This window comes from Argopecten irradians, chromosome 1 (genome assembly GCF_041381155.1).
Source record: "Argopecten irradians isolate NY chromosome 1, Ai_NY, whole genome shotgun sequence".
Classification (NCBI taxonomy): Eukaryota; Metazoa; Mollusca; class Bivalvia; order Pectinida; family Pectinidae; genus Argopecten; species Argopecten irradians.
The window spans coordinates 41,921,069-41,939,842 of NC_091134.1; the positions used below are offsets into that span (position 1 = coordinate 41,921,069).

Sequence of the window (18,774 nt, forward strand, 5' to 3'; positions counted from 1 at the left end):
TGCCATAGGACGGAACCCAGAGGATTTTTCACGGGGCAAGTACTCAACTAAAGTGAGGTTGTCTACAGTTCTTAGAGAAAATATGTTACCCCAAATTTAGTCGCATTTATGAGCTGTGCAACTGAGACGATAGGTATAATTCTAACATCCTACCTGCAAGACAATTAGCATCAGTCGCGGCGGTGTTGATATGACGATAATCTTAATCACCTTATATTTTTATTAGCCAACTCTCTATACTTCATATCCACATAGACAGAATCTTATCAATACTGTTGACTCTTCAATGTCACATAATATAAATTGGTTTTGTTTGGTTTATAAAACTATTGTTATATTATTTAAGGACGGCTTCCTGTGTGTGCAACGTGTTGCGGTGTGTGTGTACGTTTAGAGAGGCTGCGGAATGTTTGATTGAAACAGTGATACTCTTGCCCTCATATTGAATAATGCCGCCAGAAACAGCACACACCACCCGGTCACATTCCCTTCACGCTGAACGCTAATCTCAAGAAGAAACCACCACTTTCTAGACTATGATTTGTCTCGGCTAGGATACAGAACCTAGAGCCTTCCTCACAGGGGAAAGTTTTCAACTGAACCTCAACAAAAGTGTGTATGCATTGTCAAGGAGATGTTATAATGTATATAGAAGAAAAGTCAGTTCGGAAGAAAAGACAAAATACAGTAGAAGGTTGCCGCTATTAGTTCCCTGTATTTATTTTATTTGTCGGACTAAAGTAGAACAACATGGATGACTGCTTATCTAAGGTTAAGGTATTGAATTCTGAAACACATGGATTTATTTTTGCAATTCCACATGTCCCTTGTAAATGGTAATACATGTTCAATCAATCATCCTTATTTTTTCACACTTCTAACTGGTGATCTCTTAAATGAATCGATTGGTAGTTTCCCGTTCAAATAGAAGAGGAAAAAATGGTTTCACGGAAAACTTTTATTTAACGCTTTGTATGTAGATACTTCAGTAGTGAAATCAATGATCCATTCAGGATCTCTTCCAGTTGATCAATCATAAACACAGGAATACTAAATCTTACAGATAAAAACATCAAGGCATAAAAAGTATATTTGAAACATATTAGGAAAAACAATGAAGTCAACTGATGGAGATGCACGATTCATATTTTAAAGTTTCGTCATTTCCTTATCTGGAATATATCCATTGTTTTCATAAACCACCGGCTTGTGTTCCAGGCTTTCTTTTATTTCGTATTTATCCTTGGATATAGTGGAAGACCTGTCGAATCGAAAGGTTTAAAATTAGCAAAACAAGTGACCAAACAAGTGAAGTGATATTATAAATATGAGAAAATATGATGAATTGCACCATCGTTTTGTTATAAATGAATTAATTAATACAGTACAAAAACATTAAACCATTACACGACTAATGATATCTAAAAAATAATGTTAACCTATATATGTTTCCTTTTTATTTAACTTTATTCTCTAATTGGTTCGTTAACCATTTGCATGACATTATATGGTAAACAATTCTGAAGAAGATGAAATTAGACACATACTTTCCGAATTGTTTCCCGTCTTCAATCGTCTCTGGTAACTTCCTGTTCAGCGTTTCCGGTAAATATAAAGATGACAATCCAGCGATGATGGAGACGAGTCCAAACACTCCGAGGGGAAAAACCTTTCCGACCATTCCGCCTATTAGTGCTGCCTGAAAGCATACATCTAAATTATCTTAAAAGGAACATTGACGTTGCGAAATAATGCGGCATTACGATTGCTGGAGAATCCAAAGGAATCACTGCCTAAAATGTGTTTTGATTGTGGTAGTCAAAATCAGCCATACGCAGTTTATAAAGTTTCTATTTTTGTTTTTTTATTTGTATTCCACAGAGTTGTAAAATGTTTGCGAACTCTCCAATATGTAAATCAATAAAGTTTTCAATATGTGTTTTTTTATATATTTGTTAAAATCAAAAGAATTTTCTGCACAACATATTATAGCGGAAAGGGAGGCGAGGGGACTGGACTGGACAGAACAAATGTAAAATATAAATTGACAAGGGCACAAAAGCATTTTGTATTTTGGTTTTAAAAAGTGGTGTGTGATATAGGTATCTGATAATCTACTTACCGAATCAGCAATGTATGGTGCTACGATTCCCCCAATCCTGGCGGCACAGGAGCTTGCACCCATCCCAGCGTTCCTTACAACAGTAGGATATAACTCCGCCGAGTAAAAGTAGATCGTGTTAAAGGAGGCAGTCGCACCAAATTTACCAATCATCGCAAGCGCCGTGATGATTGATTGGTTTTCTGTAATGATCAATCATACAATACCAGATTTATTTGCCTTATTTGTATAGACAGTAGGTTTCAGAAAGGCAGTACTATAAAGCAGAGACCAGTTCCCGTAATCAAGAAGACAAAATACAAATGTATCCAAAACCACATGTATGACAAACGTGCTTATCGCATATATATAAGGAATGGCGATTTTAAAATGCAAGGAATATTATTTTATAAATTGAAGGTTACATCTGTCATGGTTTTCATTTCAGATATTTAATTCGTAGCAAAGAAATAATGTTCATTTATCGAACGACTGTATTACTTTAATGGATTAAATAATACTAATAGCTATTAAAGCGGAACATTTATATGCTGACTGATGTACAACAGAATGATAAAACAGTCGAACTTCAACTAAAAAGTATGAACATTATAAATTGATTTTCTCTAAGTCGTGAAGGAGTGATGATAATTTTACCTATTTCACCATACAGAATAGGAAATATAGTTGATGCGCATGCGCATCCTCCGAGAATCATACTGAAACAGTACATTTTCTTTCGTCCAACACGATCCACTAAAAGAAGCACCATTGTATTTGCCGGAACTTCAACAAGTCCGGATAAAAACATGTTAAGGTAGAAATTGCCTCCCAGGTTTCCGGCATTAAGCGAAAGTCCATAGTAAATCATGCTTACAATACACCTGAAAAATAAAAGAATTTGATATTTATAACTGCACATATTAAACTCGAGCAAAGGCACAATAGTCGTATATTTATCAGGTTGTCTGTTCGTCCGCCCGTCTGTTTGTTTGTATATATGTAACACATCTTTCCCATACCCACCTATCAAAAGAAGTAAAGACAAAGGAGGAGTGTCAAATTAAAATAATGTATATAGCATTTTGTTTGGTATATTATGGCACCAGAATTTATTTTTTAATGATTGATATTTAACAAAAATTAAGTCACTGTGACATATTTTTTGACACTTTTTAAGTTATATTTTCCAAAATGTTTTATTTTTAATATATAAATGCATTTTAATTCATAAAAATCATTCAAAAGTATAATTTGGTTCCAACAAAACTGGACAAAACAGAAAATTGCCCCTCCTGTTTAACCCCCATAACAAGGGACTCCGACCTGAACTTAATCATATGTCATATCATGATGTCCTAACCCCCAAGTATCTGTAAACAAGAAATAATGCTTATCAGTCATAGCCACCAGAGGGCCCAAATTGAAACTCTTCTTTTGCTGACACCATGGTAGCCGAATCAAAAATAAAATTACAACGATGTGCCATCAGGCTTCGCTAGCCGAATGGTTAATGGATTTTATTTTGTTATAATATTTGTTTCCTTTGTCGTCTTAATGCATTTTCTATATTTTTTAATTCTAAATCATGACCGTGATCTTGATAAAGTGTTTGATTGCCTTGGAAAACCGACAATGTGTTTTGTCTTCACGGTAGGGATCCCTTCTTTGTCTCGTATAACAAGGTCTATGACGATATCATTAGCTAAAAGGCAATTTGGTATATACTAAAGAAAACAAAATTTTCATGCAATGCTAACTAGGCGAATGCCGATACCTTTATTTCCTTTTGTTGCAGTAATACACTATAAAATGTTTACTATGTAAATGAAACGTCATGATGAAAGTAGACATTTTGTTTGAGATAACTTTTAACAAAATTTTTCATATTTGCATTTTGTATGACAGAATATCATGACAATAGAATTTATCCCAAAGTCTGAAAAAGAGTGCATTTGAGCTTAGGTAAAAGGTATGTAAAATACTTGATCGACGGCGTGGTGGTCGTTGTCATTATAAATATAGGTCAGACGATATCACTTGACGAAGAACAAAACCCATTGCGAATTGCGAATGAAGGTTGACATTGACAGATTGAGCAATTGACGAAAATAGAAAAGTCAACAAAGAAACACAGCCCTGTTTGAAATATCGTGCATATATATTTGAAAAAGAAATATCAAAGCAAGTTGGCTAGTACTTTAGTATTGATTATGGATAAACAATGCTGTTTACCTCTCGACATATTTTCTTGACTATGATACTTAATGATTGTATGATCACGAAATATTGTTTGCAAAATAAAAAAAAGTTGCATTATTATTAATGCATTCATTAACTAGTAACCCCTAGTAATTTCTTTTTGCCGGTGACGAAATGGGACGGTTCTTGGAATCATTCATTTAAACATTGCATTTACCAAACTATAAGAAATACACAAAATGCAGGCGACAATAGAGAACTTATCTGTCACCAATATTTAATACATGTACATATCGACTGTACCCATGTGACATTTTGATACACATTATTTAGTTTTTACATTTCGACTCGACATATGTTTCAGATGTAAAGCAGTTGTCGCGAAACAAAATATTGACATCAAGAGCTCGAATAATGGAGAAACCTCCGACAAAGTAATAATCTTCCTTAGAATCATCCATTTGATGATCTGAAACAAAAATCTATCACCGGCTTTCCAATGCGTCAACTGTAGTGCCCGCCTTTTCACTTTAATGCTAATAAGTTCAGCGTCATCTGTGACTAAAAACCGGTGGTGATGCATAATTTTAACAATATAAATATATAGATATATGTACATACGTTAATGAAATATTGCGATTAGAAAACAAACACAAAGTTTATATAAATTCCTTTCCTTAGAAAGGTAATGTTTGGGAAGTATTATAAACAAAGCTTCACGAACACGTACATTCACACAGTGGCTTACCCTTTTAGTTTGTTCTAAACAGGTTCAAGAAGTAATTTTAGTTCACTGATAGGGGGCAAATAAAAACCTCATTTAAAATACGAAGAACGAACAAGGACAAACCCTGATCCTGTATATTTAAACATCTACAGTAGTAAGCAGCAACTCTATAGACTTGCCAATTGAATAGGATGACCAGCGTCCGCAGTAACATGACCCGTGTGGAAAATAACTGCCATACCCTTCCCGTGGGTTCCGGGGTAGAGTTATTAATTTCCTTCTCGAAAACATTCTTTTCGATAACCACCTTGTTGACTTTGGCTGCCTTCTGCAGAATCTCGTTGGCCTCCTCGTACCTCTGTTTACTTATCAACCAACGTGGTGATTCAGGAATCAACCTTGAATGAATGAATAATAATAAATATAAATGCTGAATTGATTTAGGAAAGACTCACAATGATTTCGCGCCTGACAAAATGAAACAATGTGTGATTGTACTGAACTTACCACCAGTAGACAACAAACAATATGGCGGGCGCTGAACATATAATGTTGATATAGAACCAATGTCTCGCAAAGTAACTAACTCCTGCTACCAGCATCAAACCCACAGAAAAGAAATACTCGATGACTATCCCAGCGTACTTCCGTTTGGATGGACCAACAAGTTCAACACCTTGAGAAAAAACAACAATATCACAACATTATGAACTGGATAGTTTATGTTATTTCGAGATATAGTTATATTGAAAATAAAGTGCATACAATTACTTTTGATCATCAACCCTCGGCAGGCCTTGGGTTGATAAGACAAAATCTTTCACTCGGGTTGAGATAATCATGTCCACTTGACAGACCCATGTAAGATCATATCAATCAAAAGTGGCATTAGTCATGTTGAGAAAGTATTCAACTTTGAAACGTGTTTTATATTCAGTGGTGAATCTTAGCTCCAGAAAAAGTGTAAATGACCATATAAGTAACAAATCACCCCATGGGTGCACGGGATTGGCCAAGAAGCCTTTTTTTTCTAAATCCTTTTAGGACCAAATAAAGTTCTGGAATAGGACTCGCGCTGGTGTAACAGATGACTTTTGAAAATAGACTATCTAATCGCTCAACCCAGACCCACTCTTCATAAATATAGGGAACGCTATACCGTCCTCTACTAGTGAACGAGAGTTTGTGAGAAGTCATATATCTGCAGTTTACAGACCTACTGTCAACCAGGACAGTGGGCGCTTACATACCTATGAATTAAAGCCGCTTTGCGATCACATCATACAAACTTACTATCAAATAGAACAGGGGATTCTATTATGTATATCAGTCTGCAGTCCATCTCCTTTACAATGTTACGTTTGACCATACAACATACTTCACATATGAGTTTACTAAAGCATTTGTTCCAAAGTTCATATGGAAATAAAACATCAAGCTTAATAATAATACCAAACATTGTGATTTACCAGAATCGGTTAATGGAGTGAAACGAAGGGAGGTTACTCTGATATATAAGAATGATAACCTACTCACCAAGAACAAATCCCACCGGGAACACTCCCTGTGTGGTGGCTCCTATGGCCGTCATGATGACGGCGTACACCTCGAAGGACGAGGACCAGGACATTCCAAACGCCAGCCCCACCATCATCATCAGTGATAGATTAAATGTGAGTCTTCGTCCCAATCTGGTGGAAAAAACAATTGAGTTTTGGTTCACATAGAGACCAAAGATATAATACAATATATATATTTTCTGTAAAATGATATCTTCCCTAAACCAGCAATTAAGATCATTTGGCATTGGTTAAAATGCTCATCAGAGAGCACCAGTATGTCCGAAATTGGTTTTATATTAATGTCAGCTACATATCCGACGCTTATCATGCTTATTTAGGGAATATAAGTTTACTCTCATCCGTACCACTATGAGATAGGTAATATCACAGTACCAGTTGTACTCTTTATTACTCACGCATCTGAGAGAGTGCCAAAAACGATGGCGCCGACGAGCTTCCCGGCGAAGAAAAGTGACTTGACCAAGGACGTTAAGGGTTTGTCGCCGCAGACTATGTTAAACTGCGAATTATTGCCAAACAAAATTACATGTAATGTATATTATTTTATATTCATAGTGACATAGTACAAACAACAAAAACGCGTATCAACATTTAGTGACGACACTTTCAAATAAAAATATTTTTATATTGCACTTCAATATGCCAGTTCGTGTATTTACAAGCATTTGAAATATACTGTATCACATCTAACAGTTTTTCATATTAAAAAAAGCGAGGATATTAATCCATGTCATTAAGAGAAGAAAACACGAAAAACACTTTTATTAAGTGTACTGTAAACCAAAGTATTTTCGTGTGTTCATATTTCTTTCACAACCTTTTCGCGCTGATTTAATTTCGCGTTTAAGATTGCGATGGTTCTATACTGCACCTTTTACAAACATTCCTTAACTTAAAGGAATTTCTTAACTTAAAACTGCTCAAAGAAAAGCGTTATGGAAATAAAAGAAAAATACTTAAGTTTAGGAGCTTTCAATAAAATCTGAAATGCTTTCCTATGGGAAATTTGAAGTTCATGAATTCCTTAAATTTAAGAAATGTTCGTAAAACTTGGCCTTGTACGCAAAAAAATTTCAGGGGATTTAATTTTCGCGCATTCTAACAGCTCCGTACGATACGCGAGATTAAATTGCACTCAAAGATAAGTTGCTTTACAGTATAAGCTTTCAAAAATTACTTTGGAAGTAAATGTTTCTTTAAACACAGCATCGCTGTAGACCCATTCAGAACATTCCACGAGAGAAGCGTTGATCGGTCTACTGGAGTTATCGAACTTTACATCATTCACATCAAACGAGTATAGATGGCACTGATCGTAGTCATGTGTGTCGTCATCAGATGGAGGAGGTATGTAATGGTTGATTAGGTTCTGCTGGTAAGTACTCTGTATAGCGTAGGTATCGTTATCGATACCTGGTATTTTACACCTGTATTAAAATAAAGCAAACATTTAAATGATATAAAATATCAATGAAATAATGTTTTATGAGGAGGCAGGCATTTTCACACCATCCACAATAATTCTGAATACAAAAAGAGATATAAGTTAAGCAAAATATATATATAACAATCATTTCACAATAAAATCGTCAACAACCTTCAAGGAATCCTAGTGTTGAAGAAATCGAGCGGCACATCCAGCCCCATATAATACATTGCATACAGATGACACTGTCCTTAAATAACCCTAGCTGTTAGTAGGACGTTCCACCTAATAAAACATTAAAAACCACACAATCATCGAACAATTCCATACTGACCTGTGATTCGGAGAATTCAGAAATATCACTGACATAACCGCATACAGCCCATTAAAGAGAATACTCAAACATATCAGACAAAACAGATATTTCTGATAAAATCCAAACTCTCCTATTTTTAACAGAACTTTGTCCAGTTTCATTTTGATGTGAAGATGAAGACCCAGTTTCTATGAAATAGCTAATGTACATTGTAGAGAGTCGTTTTATCTCAAGAATGTTTACTCAGTAGATAAAAACTGTAATCAGGTAATTGCTGTGTGGTGTCATAACCTCAGATTGTTTTCTGTAAACAAAGGTTTAATTTTGATAGTGGTTATATCTTTCAATGATATACAAACATTATCGAATATTGTTATCTGTTTTCCAGTTTTGATGTACATGCAAAGGGGAAAGACAATATGACATATCAAAGGGCTATACCATGACATTTTAAAAATAGCGGGATATATATTTTAAGAAACACATGCATTGATTACGGGTTATTGAACTAAATGTCAAAAGAAAGAAAATAATTTAAAAGGATATATTGTAAATGTTCGTAAAACACTAAGGGTCATTTAAGTTTTATAATGTCTTACAAGGGGGTACGGAAAAAATATATCAGGTCCATAAAAATGTTGTATTAGACGAAGTGAAAGCCCAACATTGTTGATGTACACAACATCAAATATTTCTGTATCACCCCTGCAGAACACTTTATAACGCCATTATCACACTGATGACCTTTTTGGACTGTGATGACATTTCTGGACTGAGTTCATATAACTGATAACCTACTTACATGTAACACTGCTTCAAGTTCATTAAAATATGTGAGTTTAGTGTTTCGTTAAACTCATAACGGTGCTATAAATTCATGTCGTATGAAGTGGCATTTCAACTTTTTATTAACTCACTGACCTAATGTTTACTTCATAAGGCAGTTTTTTTTACTCATATTGATTATATTCGGCTCGCGAAACAAACCACCTGTCCAGTCTGCTTGTTTGCAGATATCACGCCTGTTAAAAGTGATGTCACAATCACCGATGACGTGATGATCATCACTTTTCAACACGTAATATCAAAATCAATATTCGCTGAATAGCTACCGATGTCGTATCCTTCTCGCCCAATTTAATTCCAAGTATTTTCCAGAGGTGGGATAATATTATTCGTTATATAGTGTTTTATAAGGGTGATATGAACATATATTGGCTCTATGAAAAATTGAGAATACGGCTTTCATCTCTCCTAATACATCAATTGTCATTTAGACTGAACGTACGTATCTCCGTATCACTACATTAAACCTATGTAAAAATCTCTATCTCACCTATGGCCTATCCCGACTCACATAACATATAGCTTACTTCACACTACTTTTCTAGTTCAAGTTCATGCAAAATATGAAGTTGGCAACTTTTCGTTTTTCTCATGAAAAAATGTGATATAATTTGGTGTCCAACCGCTTGACAATGACATTATATCTTTCTAATAAATACGCTCGCTTACTTTATTTTTACTTCATTAGAAAAAAATATTCCCACCTAGAGTATGTCCTATTAGCTTTTCAAAACAAACCGCCTGTAAGTCTATATGTTTGCAATATCACGTCTGGTATATAATGTATAATGTAAAAGCGATGTCACAATCAGGCATTACGCCATCTTCAGAAGCTATGCGTGAATATCTACACACATGTATCCTTCGCGGCCAATCAAAATTCGAGTATTTTTTTATACCAGAGGAGGGAAAATTGTCACAGCCAAACATTATTTTATAAGTAAATAAAGGCCAATGTATAAGACTCTCAAACTTGACGGAATTAAACAGTATCAAAAGGAATAACATTTTAAAAATAATATTTTGGTTAAAAACCCAACATCGAAAGTGTCTTTGAATGGTGGAAATGACATCATGACATCACTTTATATGTTTTCAAAAGAGTTATCCGACGGTGGTACCGACAAGCAAAAGTACCGAATCATACATAGAACACATGAGTACATGTAATTTTAGGACACAACCAACTAAACGAAAAAAAATCTTCGAAATGGCCCCTGTGTTTACAGGATTAGGCCCAAGATAGAATTTTTGACACGGCCACTATTTCAAGATTTAAAAATGTTTTCTCACAGGTCTTTATTTCTAGATACCAATTATATGAATATGGAAAACCAGATTGAAATTTACATTATGTGTTGGTTCAAACTTTCCTTTTTTTATAATGAAAAGGAAACCACATTTGGATTTCAGGATTTTTTAGTATAAAATGCACTTTATTTCAATATGGCTACCTTGAATGGATTTTGAGTTGAAGGACCCAAACTTTTTTCTATCTAGTTTTATATGAGAAAACGTTAATTTTAAACTTTAATTATAGAGCACAATAGCTAACTAATATTCAGCTGTTTAAATAATACATTACAAAACATTAACACTGTGGTCTATGTAAAATTATTAAGTTGGGTGGTCTCTTTAAGACATGTCCAACACGAATATACTACAGTATCATAAAATATACACACATTCGTAATTTCTCAACACAGGCTTAGCTGTTAATGTGACATTTTAGGCAGAATAAATCCCCCTCACTCCTCCTCCTTATTATTATTTTTTAGATTTTGTCTAGAACTTAATTAATTGATTTAATTGGAAGATTTAATTGGAAGAGGAGTATCACAGAGCAAATGGAATAATTTGATCCGGTTGTCAGAAAAGATTGTTAAAATCCAAAAAGTTCTCCTCTAACTAAGATGAATCGGTTTATACAGAGTAAAAAGATTAATGAACTTAAAACTTTAACGAAGTACATTCGAGCGCAAAATCCCTTAATAAGACATATTAGAATATCAGAGTGTGAGGTCAATGCTACAATCAATCAAGTGTCGCGAATATATATATATAGGTCAAAGAAGTAATATCAACAGGATTTTCCAGATGACACGGGATCCAATCAAAAGTAAATCTGTTGGATACGAATTACTTCAAATGGTAAATATGGGACAAGGAAGTAATTTCAACCGTGTGGACAAAATAAAATTGTCAAATTTTCGTGGCGATCTGCCCCCTTATCAAGACATACAAAACGAACACGATTACATAATAGGTTACAAACAGTAATGCGGGACAAAGACAAATATTAATCTACATGTATACAGCACTGCAATGTATTAATCTGTTCAGTGCTTTACGTCTTTTTGATAATCTAAAGTAACCAACCAATCTTATAGAAAGTGTCATATTATTTAATTGGACCAATTTCATTTAATGTTTCTTTTGCAAAATACTTCTGAACAGATATAAGATAGTATCATATAAAACAGACCTTGAAAATGTAAATGCAGATAAAAAGTAGTAATATACATGTACTCTAAGAAAACCATTCGCCATCTTATAAAAGTCTTTGTCGTCAAGACTGGTTGTATGTAATTCTCTTTTGTCATTCATGTGAGATTACGTTTTATTATCCATTCCATAATTATCTAATTATTCAAAAAGTAAATGATGTATACCGAGTTTACGTGACGTACCTGTGGTCAGGTGCGTTGAGGAATATCACGGACATCAAAGCATAAATCCCGGAGAATAGAGAAGTCCAACATATCATAGAATACAAATACTTCTGGTAGAGTCCGAATTCCCCAAGCTTTATCAAAACATCGTCTAGCTTCATCTTGATGTATTGTGTTCTCCGTAAATGAACTCATGCTCTTATATATGTCAGCCAAGTTTATTTAGAGGTTTTTCATGAATAATAATCTGAACTAGTCTGTACGAGAGCAAACATTTCTAAGTGAATAACAAGGACACTTATTAGAAATATGTTAGAGGGTGCATCAAATGAAATTCTGTTTTTATATAATGAAAAGAAAATACTATCTTTAATATTCCATACATTATGCTTGTGTGTTTTATTAATTAACGTCCTATTAACAGCCTGGTCATGTAAGGACGGCCTCCCATGCATGCTTGCGGTGTGTAGTGTGTTTGTAGTGTGCGATATGCCGTTTTGGGAGACTACGATATATTCTTGCTATGTCATCTTGTATAGCGGATCTCTTGTCCTTTTAATAGTGCTATATCACTGAAGCATGCTGTCGAAGACACCAAGCAACATACCCCAACCGCAGGCGTTTGACTCTATAGACATTTTCTCTATACATATTTAATACTGTGTCAAGGTCTAGAACTCGGCCGGCCATATAACACTATCCAATTTCAGAAAAAAATATAATTATTAACAAACCGTATAAAATGTGGCAATGGGAAAAGTTTCAATCGACAGCCATATAAATTTTTTTCAATATGATATATGATACAATATATATCATGCCGTATAAATGTTACTAAGTATCCAGAAACATCGTAAAACAGCCAGATTTCAACTGGTCGGACTGGTTGTTTTTTTAACCCATTGATTGAACAATAATTCCAAGAAACACAAACGTGACTTAATGCATTCACCAAGCAGAAAAATAATCAGCCAAACGTATAGTGAATGTCGGATGTATACACTGTACAACCATTTATGATTTTCGCTAATACCCTTATTGCATGACCGTAAAAGGCGACTAAACAGTATATTTATGTTTTTTCTAAACTTCCTATACATGTTATAAACTTCAAGTATGTGATACCCGTAGGTTGTGCTATTCGGTATACAGAATGCTTCATTCAAATAGCAGTCTATATACGTAAAATAGGCAATGGTTTCCTTTATCACAAGAATACATAGCGGGAACATATACATGTAGCACACTTCCAAAACGCCCGCATTTCACACACGAAACACACGTTTTTTGAATTGCCTCAGATGTTGATACAAACATAAAGCAAAATTAATGATCGACAAAACAAAATCGACCACTCATTTGGATGTGTAAACATCAACGAAAATAATTGCAATGGAGTTTATCCCATCATTTTGCCATTGTCAAATATGCATAGTTATGGAACAAATGCAATTCTGAAACAAGCAAATCCGTCCAAAGTATATTGTTAAGTCGTTGTCAGTATAACATGATCAGATCAATGCGATCTTTTGTTTCTCCATGGTTCAGTTAGATAACATTCTAAAATAGACTTCCATTAATACCAGAAGACCCAACATGAGCATGCCACAATCTACAAAATCAAGGCTTGATACATTGTATAAATGGAGGGTAGTCTAAAGTCTCATTAAGGTACCAGAACCCAAATATTTTACAGTTGTAAACACTCGACTCAAGGCAGCGGTGGCTAGGGAGTCATACGATGATTTTATGACTGGTTCGCGTTTGATGTTTTAATTATAAGGTTTCAAAGAAACCCAAAGTTTTGAAGTATCAAAATACTAATAATACGAAAGTAATGATTTCTAAAAACGCATGTGTTTTATTAAAGGCATGAATGTCTGCCGTTCCTGATAAAGTAATATGTTTTGAACAGTTACTCTTTAATCATTGAAAAATGAATCCTCATTAAAGATGCTTCACCGCTGACAGAGCATAAATGATACTCATCATATGAACACTAATTGGTGTTTAATATCAAATTAACTTCAAAATTAAACTTGATTCATTTCACATCGATTGCAAAAAAGTTATACAACTTATACAAATCACTGTCGATGGCCCGGATGAACTTTTGTAAGTGAGAAAATATACCGCAAAACGTCTTACTACCACTTTCTCAAATTTTCACGAGGTCGCGAAATAAGTAAAAGTGTACCTTCGTTTTCTACGTTTTTTGAAATATTTATTCCCCACCAGTACTTTTAGTTACTTTTGAGTTAGTTTCACTATGCCAGGGAGAAAAATGTGAGTATATAACAGACTTAATTCGTTTACATATATATTTGATACGCTTGCTTTGAGGAGGCCTTTAGATAGGAGCATGGCATAATATCGCATAAAATGGAATAAATATTTCCTCGGAAGTTCACGACATAAAGCAGTAAAAACTATATAATAAAAATTCAAGTACACGAAGTCAACATAATAAACCAAGTAGTACCAGTCTATTTTACATTTACATATATATTTGAAGGTATGTACTTGTAATTCACATAGAATTAAAATGAAACCTATTGCAACACGTCGTTATTTTTAATGACCTAGATTTAATTTCCCTCCTCCAAAATTCATTCACAAAAGTCAAGATTTAATTTTTTTTACCAAAGTCGGTTTTGGTATTCATGATGAGGCATTAGTTTCGGCGAAGACATCGTACATATGTTTCTAGCATACAGTGATATTTCAACATTATATACTCATCATGCAAACAATCATTGCCAAATGTAAAATTACAGGACCCGTACGTATACTATGCGAAGTAACGATATACCTGCATGTTTTGACGAAGATGGAGACTACACTACACTCACTACACTGTATATTATATTCTAGCACGTCTATAAAATAGCTAATTACGATAAACCACTTTATTTTATTTATTTATTTATTTATTTGTGATCAAATCGTATATTAATATTATACATTTATTTGTAAAACATTTTGATTGGCGTTCCAGATTGCTCGCGAAATTTCGCAAAAATGTGTATACCGCGAAAGTGATTTACGGTATACGGTTAGTCAAGGAAACGCTATTATCCTAAATAAAGGTTATAAATGTCTATAAAAATAAACTCCTCACATTTGCGTTTATACTAAGGTCTCAAACATTAGACTCTAATCTGCTAAAAAATTGGTTTGAGTGTGCTGGCGGCCGTTAACCCTATTGTTAACATCTCATCAACTTACCTGTGGCCAGGCGTGTTCAAAAATACCACGGCCATCAAAGCATAGACACCAGCATAAACAGAGGTCAAACATATCGTCGAATAAAGATACTTCTGATACAGTCCAAATTCTCCAAGCTGCAGTAAAACATCGTCCAACTTCATTTTGATTATTCTAAAACATTCACCAATGAGGTACTTTTTACACCTGTGGCGGGACTGAACGCAGCCAGATAATGGATTGTATCTAATGTAATACAATGATGCATCCCTGTCTGTCTTCTTATATACTGGTGTGTGCATTGATAGCGCTTATAATGCAAACGCGTATTTAAATGTAAAACATACGTTTAAAGTGAATTTTGCACATAAAGCGATTGTCCCGAAAGTAAGGACGCATCAATTTAATGCCATTTTAGGAATACATCGACCGAGCTATACGTTAGTACAAAACGATATTCATAACCGGTTAACTTAAAGTAGTATTATGAATATGGTTATAGTAAAACAAACATAATGAACTATTTTCCTAACAATATTATATTCATGAGTATGCTAAACACATCGCCCTGAACATGAAAAATCATAAGCCAACTTTGTTTACGAAAGCAATATACCTGTCATATCCTTCATTAGGGAATCACATCTTATTACCATAATTCTCATATATTTCTGATTTGCTATTTTTCCATATAAAATACTTTGCTTTTTGTTAAGTGAAAACATATTTGGTAATGTCTGACCAGTGCGAAATGTCATATAATCGTGTTATTTGACCTTGTAATAGTGGAAATTGTTGCAATCACACTGCATGCCCTGCAGGTAGCTATAGGGCATTAGAATTGTACCTACTCCCCCTATTGCGTGATCATAAAAAGCGATTAAATTTAGGATATTGTCTCCTTTCTTCTTCCCTAGCTACCTTACGCCTTCTTAATGTCTCCTTTTACATTGCCTCACATTTGGCATTCAGTTGATCATGAGCTCTGTGTTCTGTCCACTGGCCGAGACACACCAAGTCTAGTAGTTTCTGATCCTGCTTAGCGCTCAGCATACATTGAGTATCTTGCACTACATACCCGTTGGCCACCGCATACATGGGAGGTCGTCCTAACATGACCCTTTTTAATTGGATGTTAATTAATTAAACAAACAAACAAATATCTCACTGCAGTATACTGCCAGATACCAAACAATACACACTTGTCCGTCAAATACAAATATTAAGCAAATTACGCGTCCCCATCCCCTTGGTGCTGAATGATTAGAAGGAGCAAATTTTGTGCTAGGGAACAGCACCCAAAGTCTTTCTCGTAGGGGCGAAAAGACCCAAATAACACGGAGTCAAGGGAAACGCTAGGACGAAGACGAGAATGGTTTATATGTATCGAAATATCTAAATGCGTTCACTACCATAAACTTTGGTATTTATATATCAATTGATTGTGTGATCTTTTGTCATAGATGGAGATTTAGAACTGGATCTTGTATAACACTGGAGCACATAGGCCTATTTAGTTTAAAAGATTCGAATAGCTTGGTCGTCTTGCCATATACGCTATTTCTAAATGGATCCCAAGACACAAGGGCTCCGTCCCTTGGATTTGTACTTGGTTATTGTCATTTGTATTTGTTTATTGTCATTTGTACTTGGTTATTGTCATTTGTACTTGTTTATTGTCATTTGTACTTGGTTATTGTCATTTGTACTTGGTTATTGTCATTTGTACTTGGTTATTGTCATTTGTACTTGGTTATTGTCATTTGTACTTGGTTATTATCATATGTACTTGGTTATTGTCATTTGTACTTGGTTTACGTCAATAGATATGCTATTTATCAATCGTTTAACATTGAGTAACTTACAAGAATTTGGATATTAAAGCTTTCGAGGTAAAAACTAATTATTCCCAGAACATTTTAAGATAATAAATAAATAAATTTGATGTCCTATAATTGCTTCTGTGACAACTGGATAATAGGAGGTATGATTAATGTATTTTACCACGTCCTGGTCGCGAAAATATCTCTGAAATATGGAATATTGTAACAAAGTCTAATTTGTGTTTTTATGTTCTCAGATGTATTCATACACAAACTCCTACAGACAAAATGGTAGAATATGTTCTGCATTGTAAGGAATTAATTGACTGAAAACATCGAAGTCACTGTTCGTCTGAATTTACAAGATTATTTAATACTAATTAAAAAATCAGCTCTGTGGGTCACATGATTTTATCTTATCAATATCCTTACATTGTAGTTAAATGGAATATTTAAGGATTAACTTGAATAGATGAAATGCTCTTAACAAGCAAAATCAAATTATGAAAGTCTATTGTAAAATGAATCCTGTGAATTATTTCTCATTGTTCCTATTATTACGATATTAGAGAGGATGTAGATACACAATTGTGACTGCAGGGAGCCCAAATTGCAGAAAAATCCTTTGCTCACGTTTTTATTCACATGTATTCAATTCATGTTCAACAGACAGAGCTATGAAACTACTGAAGTTTTTAGGATTGCCTCATTTTCCCGAAAAATACAACATATGATATTTCAATTAATATAATTTATAATATTATATATAAAGGCATATCTCTTAATCATTTTTTTTATTTGTGCGTTACATCCAGTCAATATAAGTTGTTAAAAGAAAAGAGGATACATTCCATAATAATTTTGCTATTTTTCAAAATTATTCTCTGTAAAATAGTTCGTATTCATAATGTGTAATCTGAAATTATATTACTCTTTCTTGTTAAATCATAGTTTCTTATTATTGATTCACTATGTATTTTCATTTATCTACCTACTTATTTGTATGCTTGTACCTTCACTTCACTTTTCATACACACTTTAATTTCTTAGGCTCCTAGTTATATGATAAAGGAAATATAACAATGCCTAGCTGGAACATTTGAGTATTATATTGGCAAAGTAGGTTGTTGAAAATGTAGTATATCTGGCTTGTAACCAATACACGTGCTATTTTCATAGTGTTTTCATACTTTTTGATAAATATTTTAATAATTTTTATTGTTAATGGACCTTTTTTACAAAATGCATATGGGTTAGTTTAACAACTAGGGTAATCACAAAGATATATGTATATTTTATAGCTCTTCACTTGCAAGAATTCGTTATTGCACATACAATGTATATTGTTCTATTCACTCTACAGGTATCTCCGAGATTGACCTTGTGACGTGAAAGAAGCTCTATCAATCAGATGGGAGTCTCCTGTATCACAAGAGGACATAAGATGTCGATTACAATATAATCTCTCAGAATGTGAATGCATGCACGTTGCATAAACACTTTGCTTTTACCACAGAGTAACATCCTTGATTACCTTAATCGTCGTACTTCAATATCTCTATTGAATGGTTACACTTCTTAATACAACAATATGTTTACATTGATGGTATCAAATGTGTTCAGATTCACTATTCTGGTATATTCTGTACGCCATATTTTCCAGTCAGGCAGTATACACAAGGAAAAAATAGACTTTAAAACTAAACAAACACAACATTGTTTTCCTAGTGTTGTCTTTTCTCAATAAATATATGTGGATCGCGTTCTTGTTTGGGAATTGTTTGTGTATTCAAACATCTTGTAATTGATCTGTATGTAAGCATCCTCGACCCCAGATAAAATCGCACCCTACATTACTTTTAATTCTTATC

General features: G+C 34.0%; 1 protein-coding gene across 2 annotated transcripts; it reads right to left on the bottom strand.

Moving 5' to 3' along the window:
• Positions 1-675: 675 nt before the first annotated feature.
• LOC138328364 (organic cation transporter protein-like) lies at positions 676-15,373 on the bottom strand. Of its 2 annotated transcripts, none has more exons than XM_069275144.1 (10): positions 15,102-15,373; positions 7,791-8,040; positions 7,009-7,112; positions 6,567-6,721; positions 5,538-5,706; positions 5,210-5,428; positions 2,759-2,985; positions 2,123-2,304; positions 1,548-1,699; positions 676-1,261 (listed from the first exon to the last, which is right to left on the bottom strand). In XM_069275144.1, the coding sequence occupies exons 1-10, from the start codon at positions 15,242-15,244 to the stop codon at positions 1,150-1,152; spliced, it is 1,713 nt and encodes a 570-aa protein (XP_069131245.1). In that variant the 5' UTR covers positions 15,245-15,373; the 3' UTR covers positions 676-1,149. The 2 variants fall into 2 exon arrangements, with proteins under 2 accessions (XP_069131245.1, XP_069131254.1); XM_069275153.1 differs by lacking the exon at positions 15,102-15,373 and adding an exon at positions 8,374-8,596.
• Positions 15,374-18,774: the final 3,401 nt, after the last annotated feature.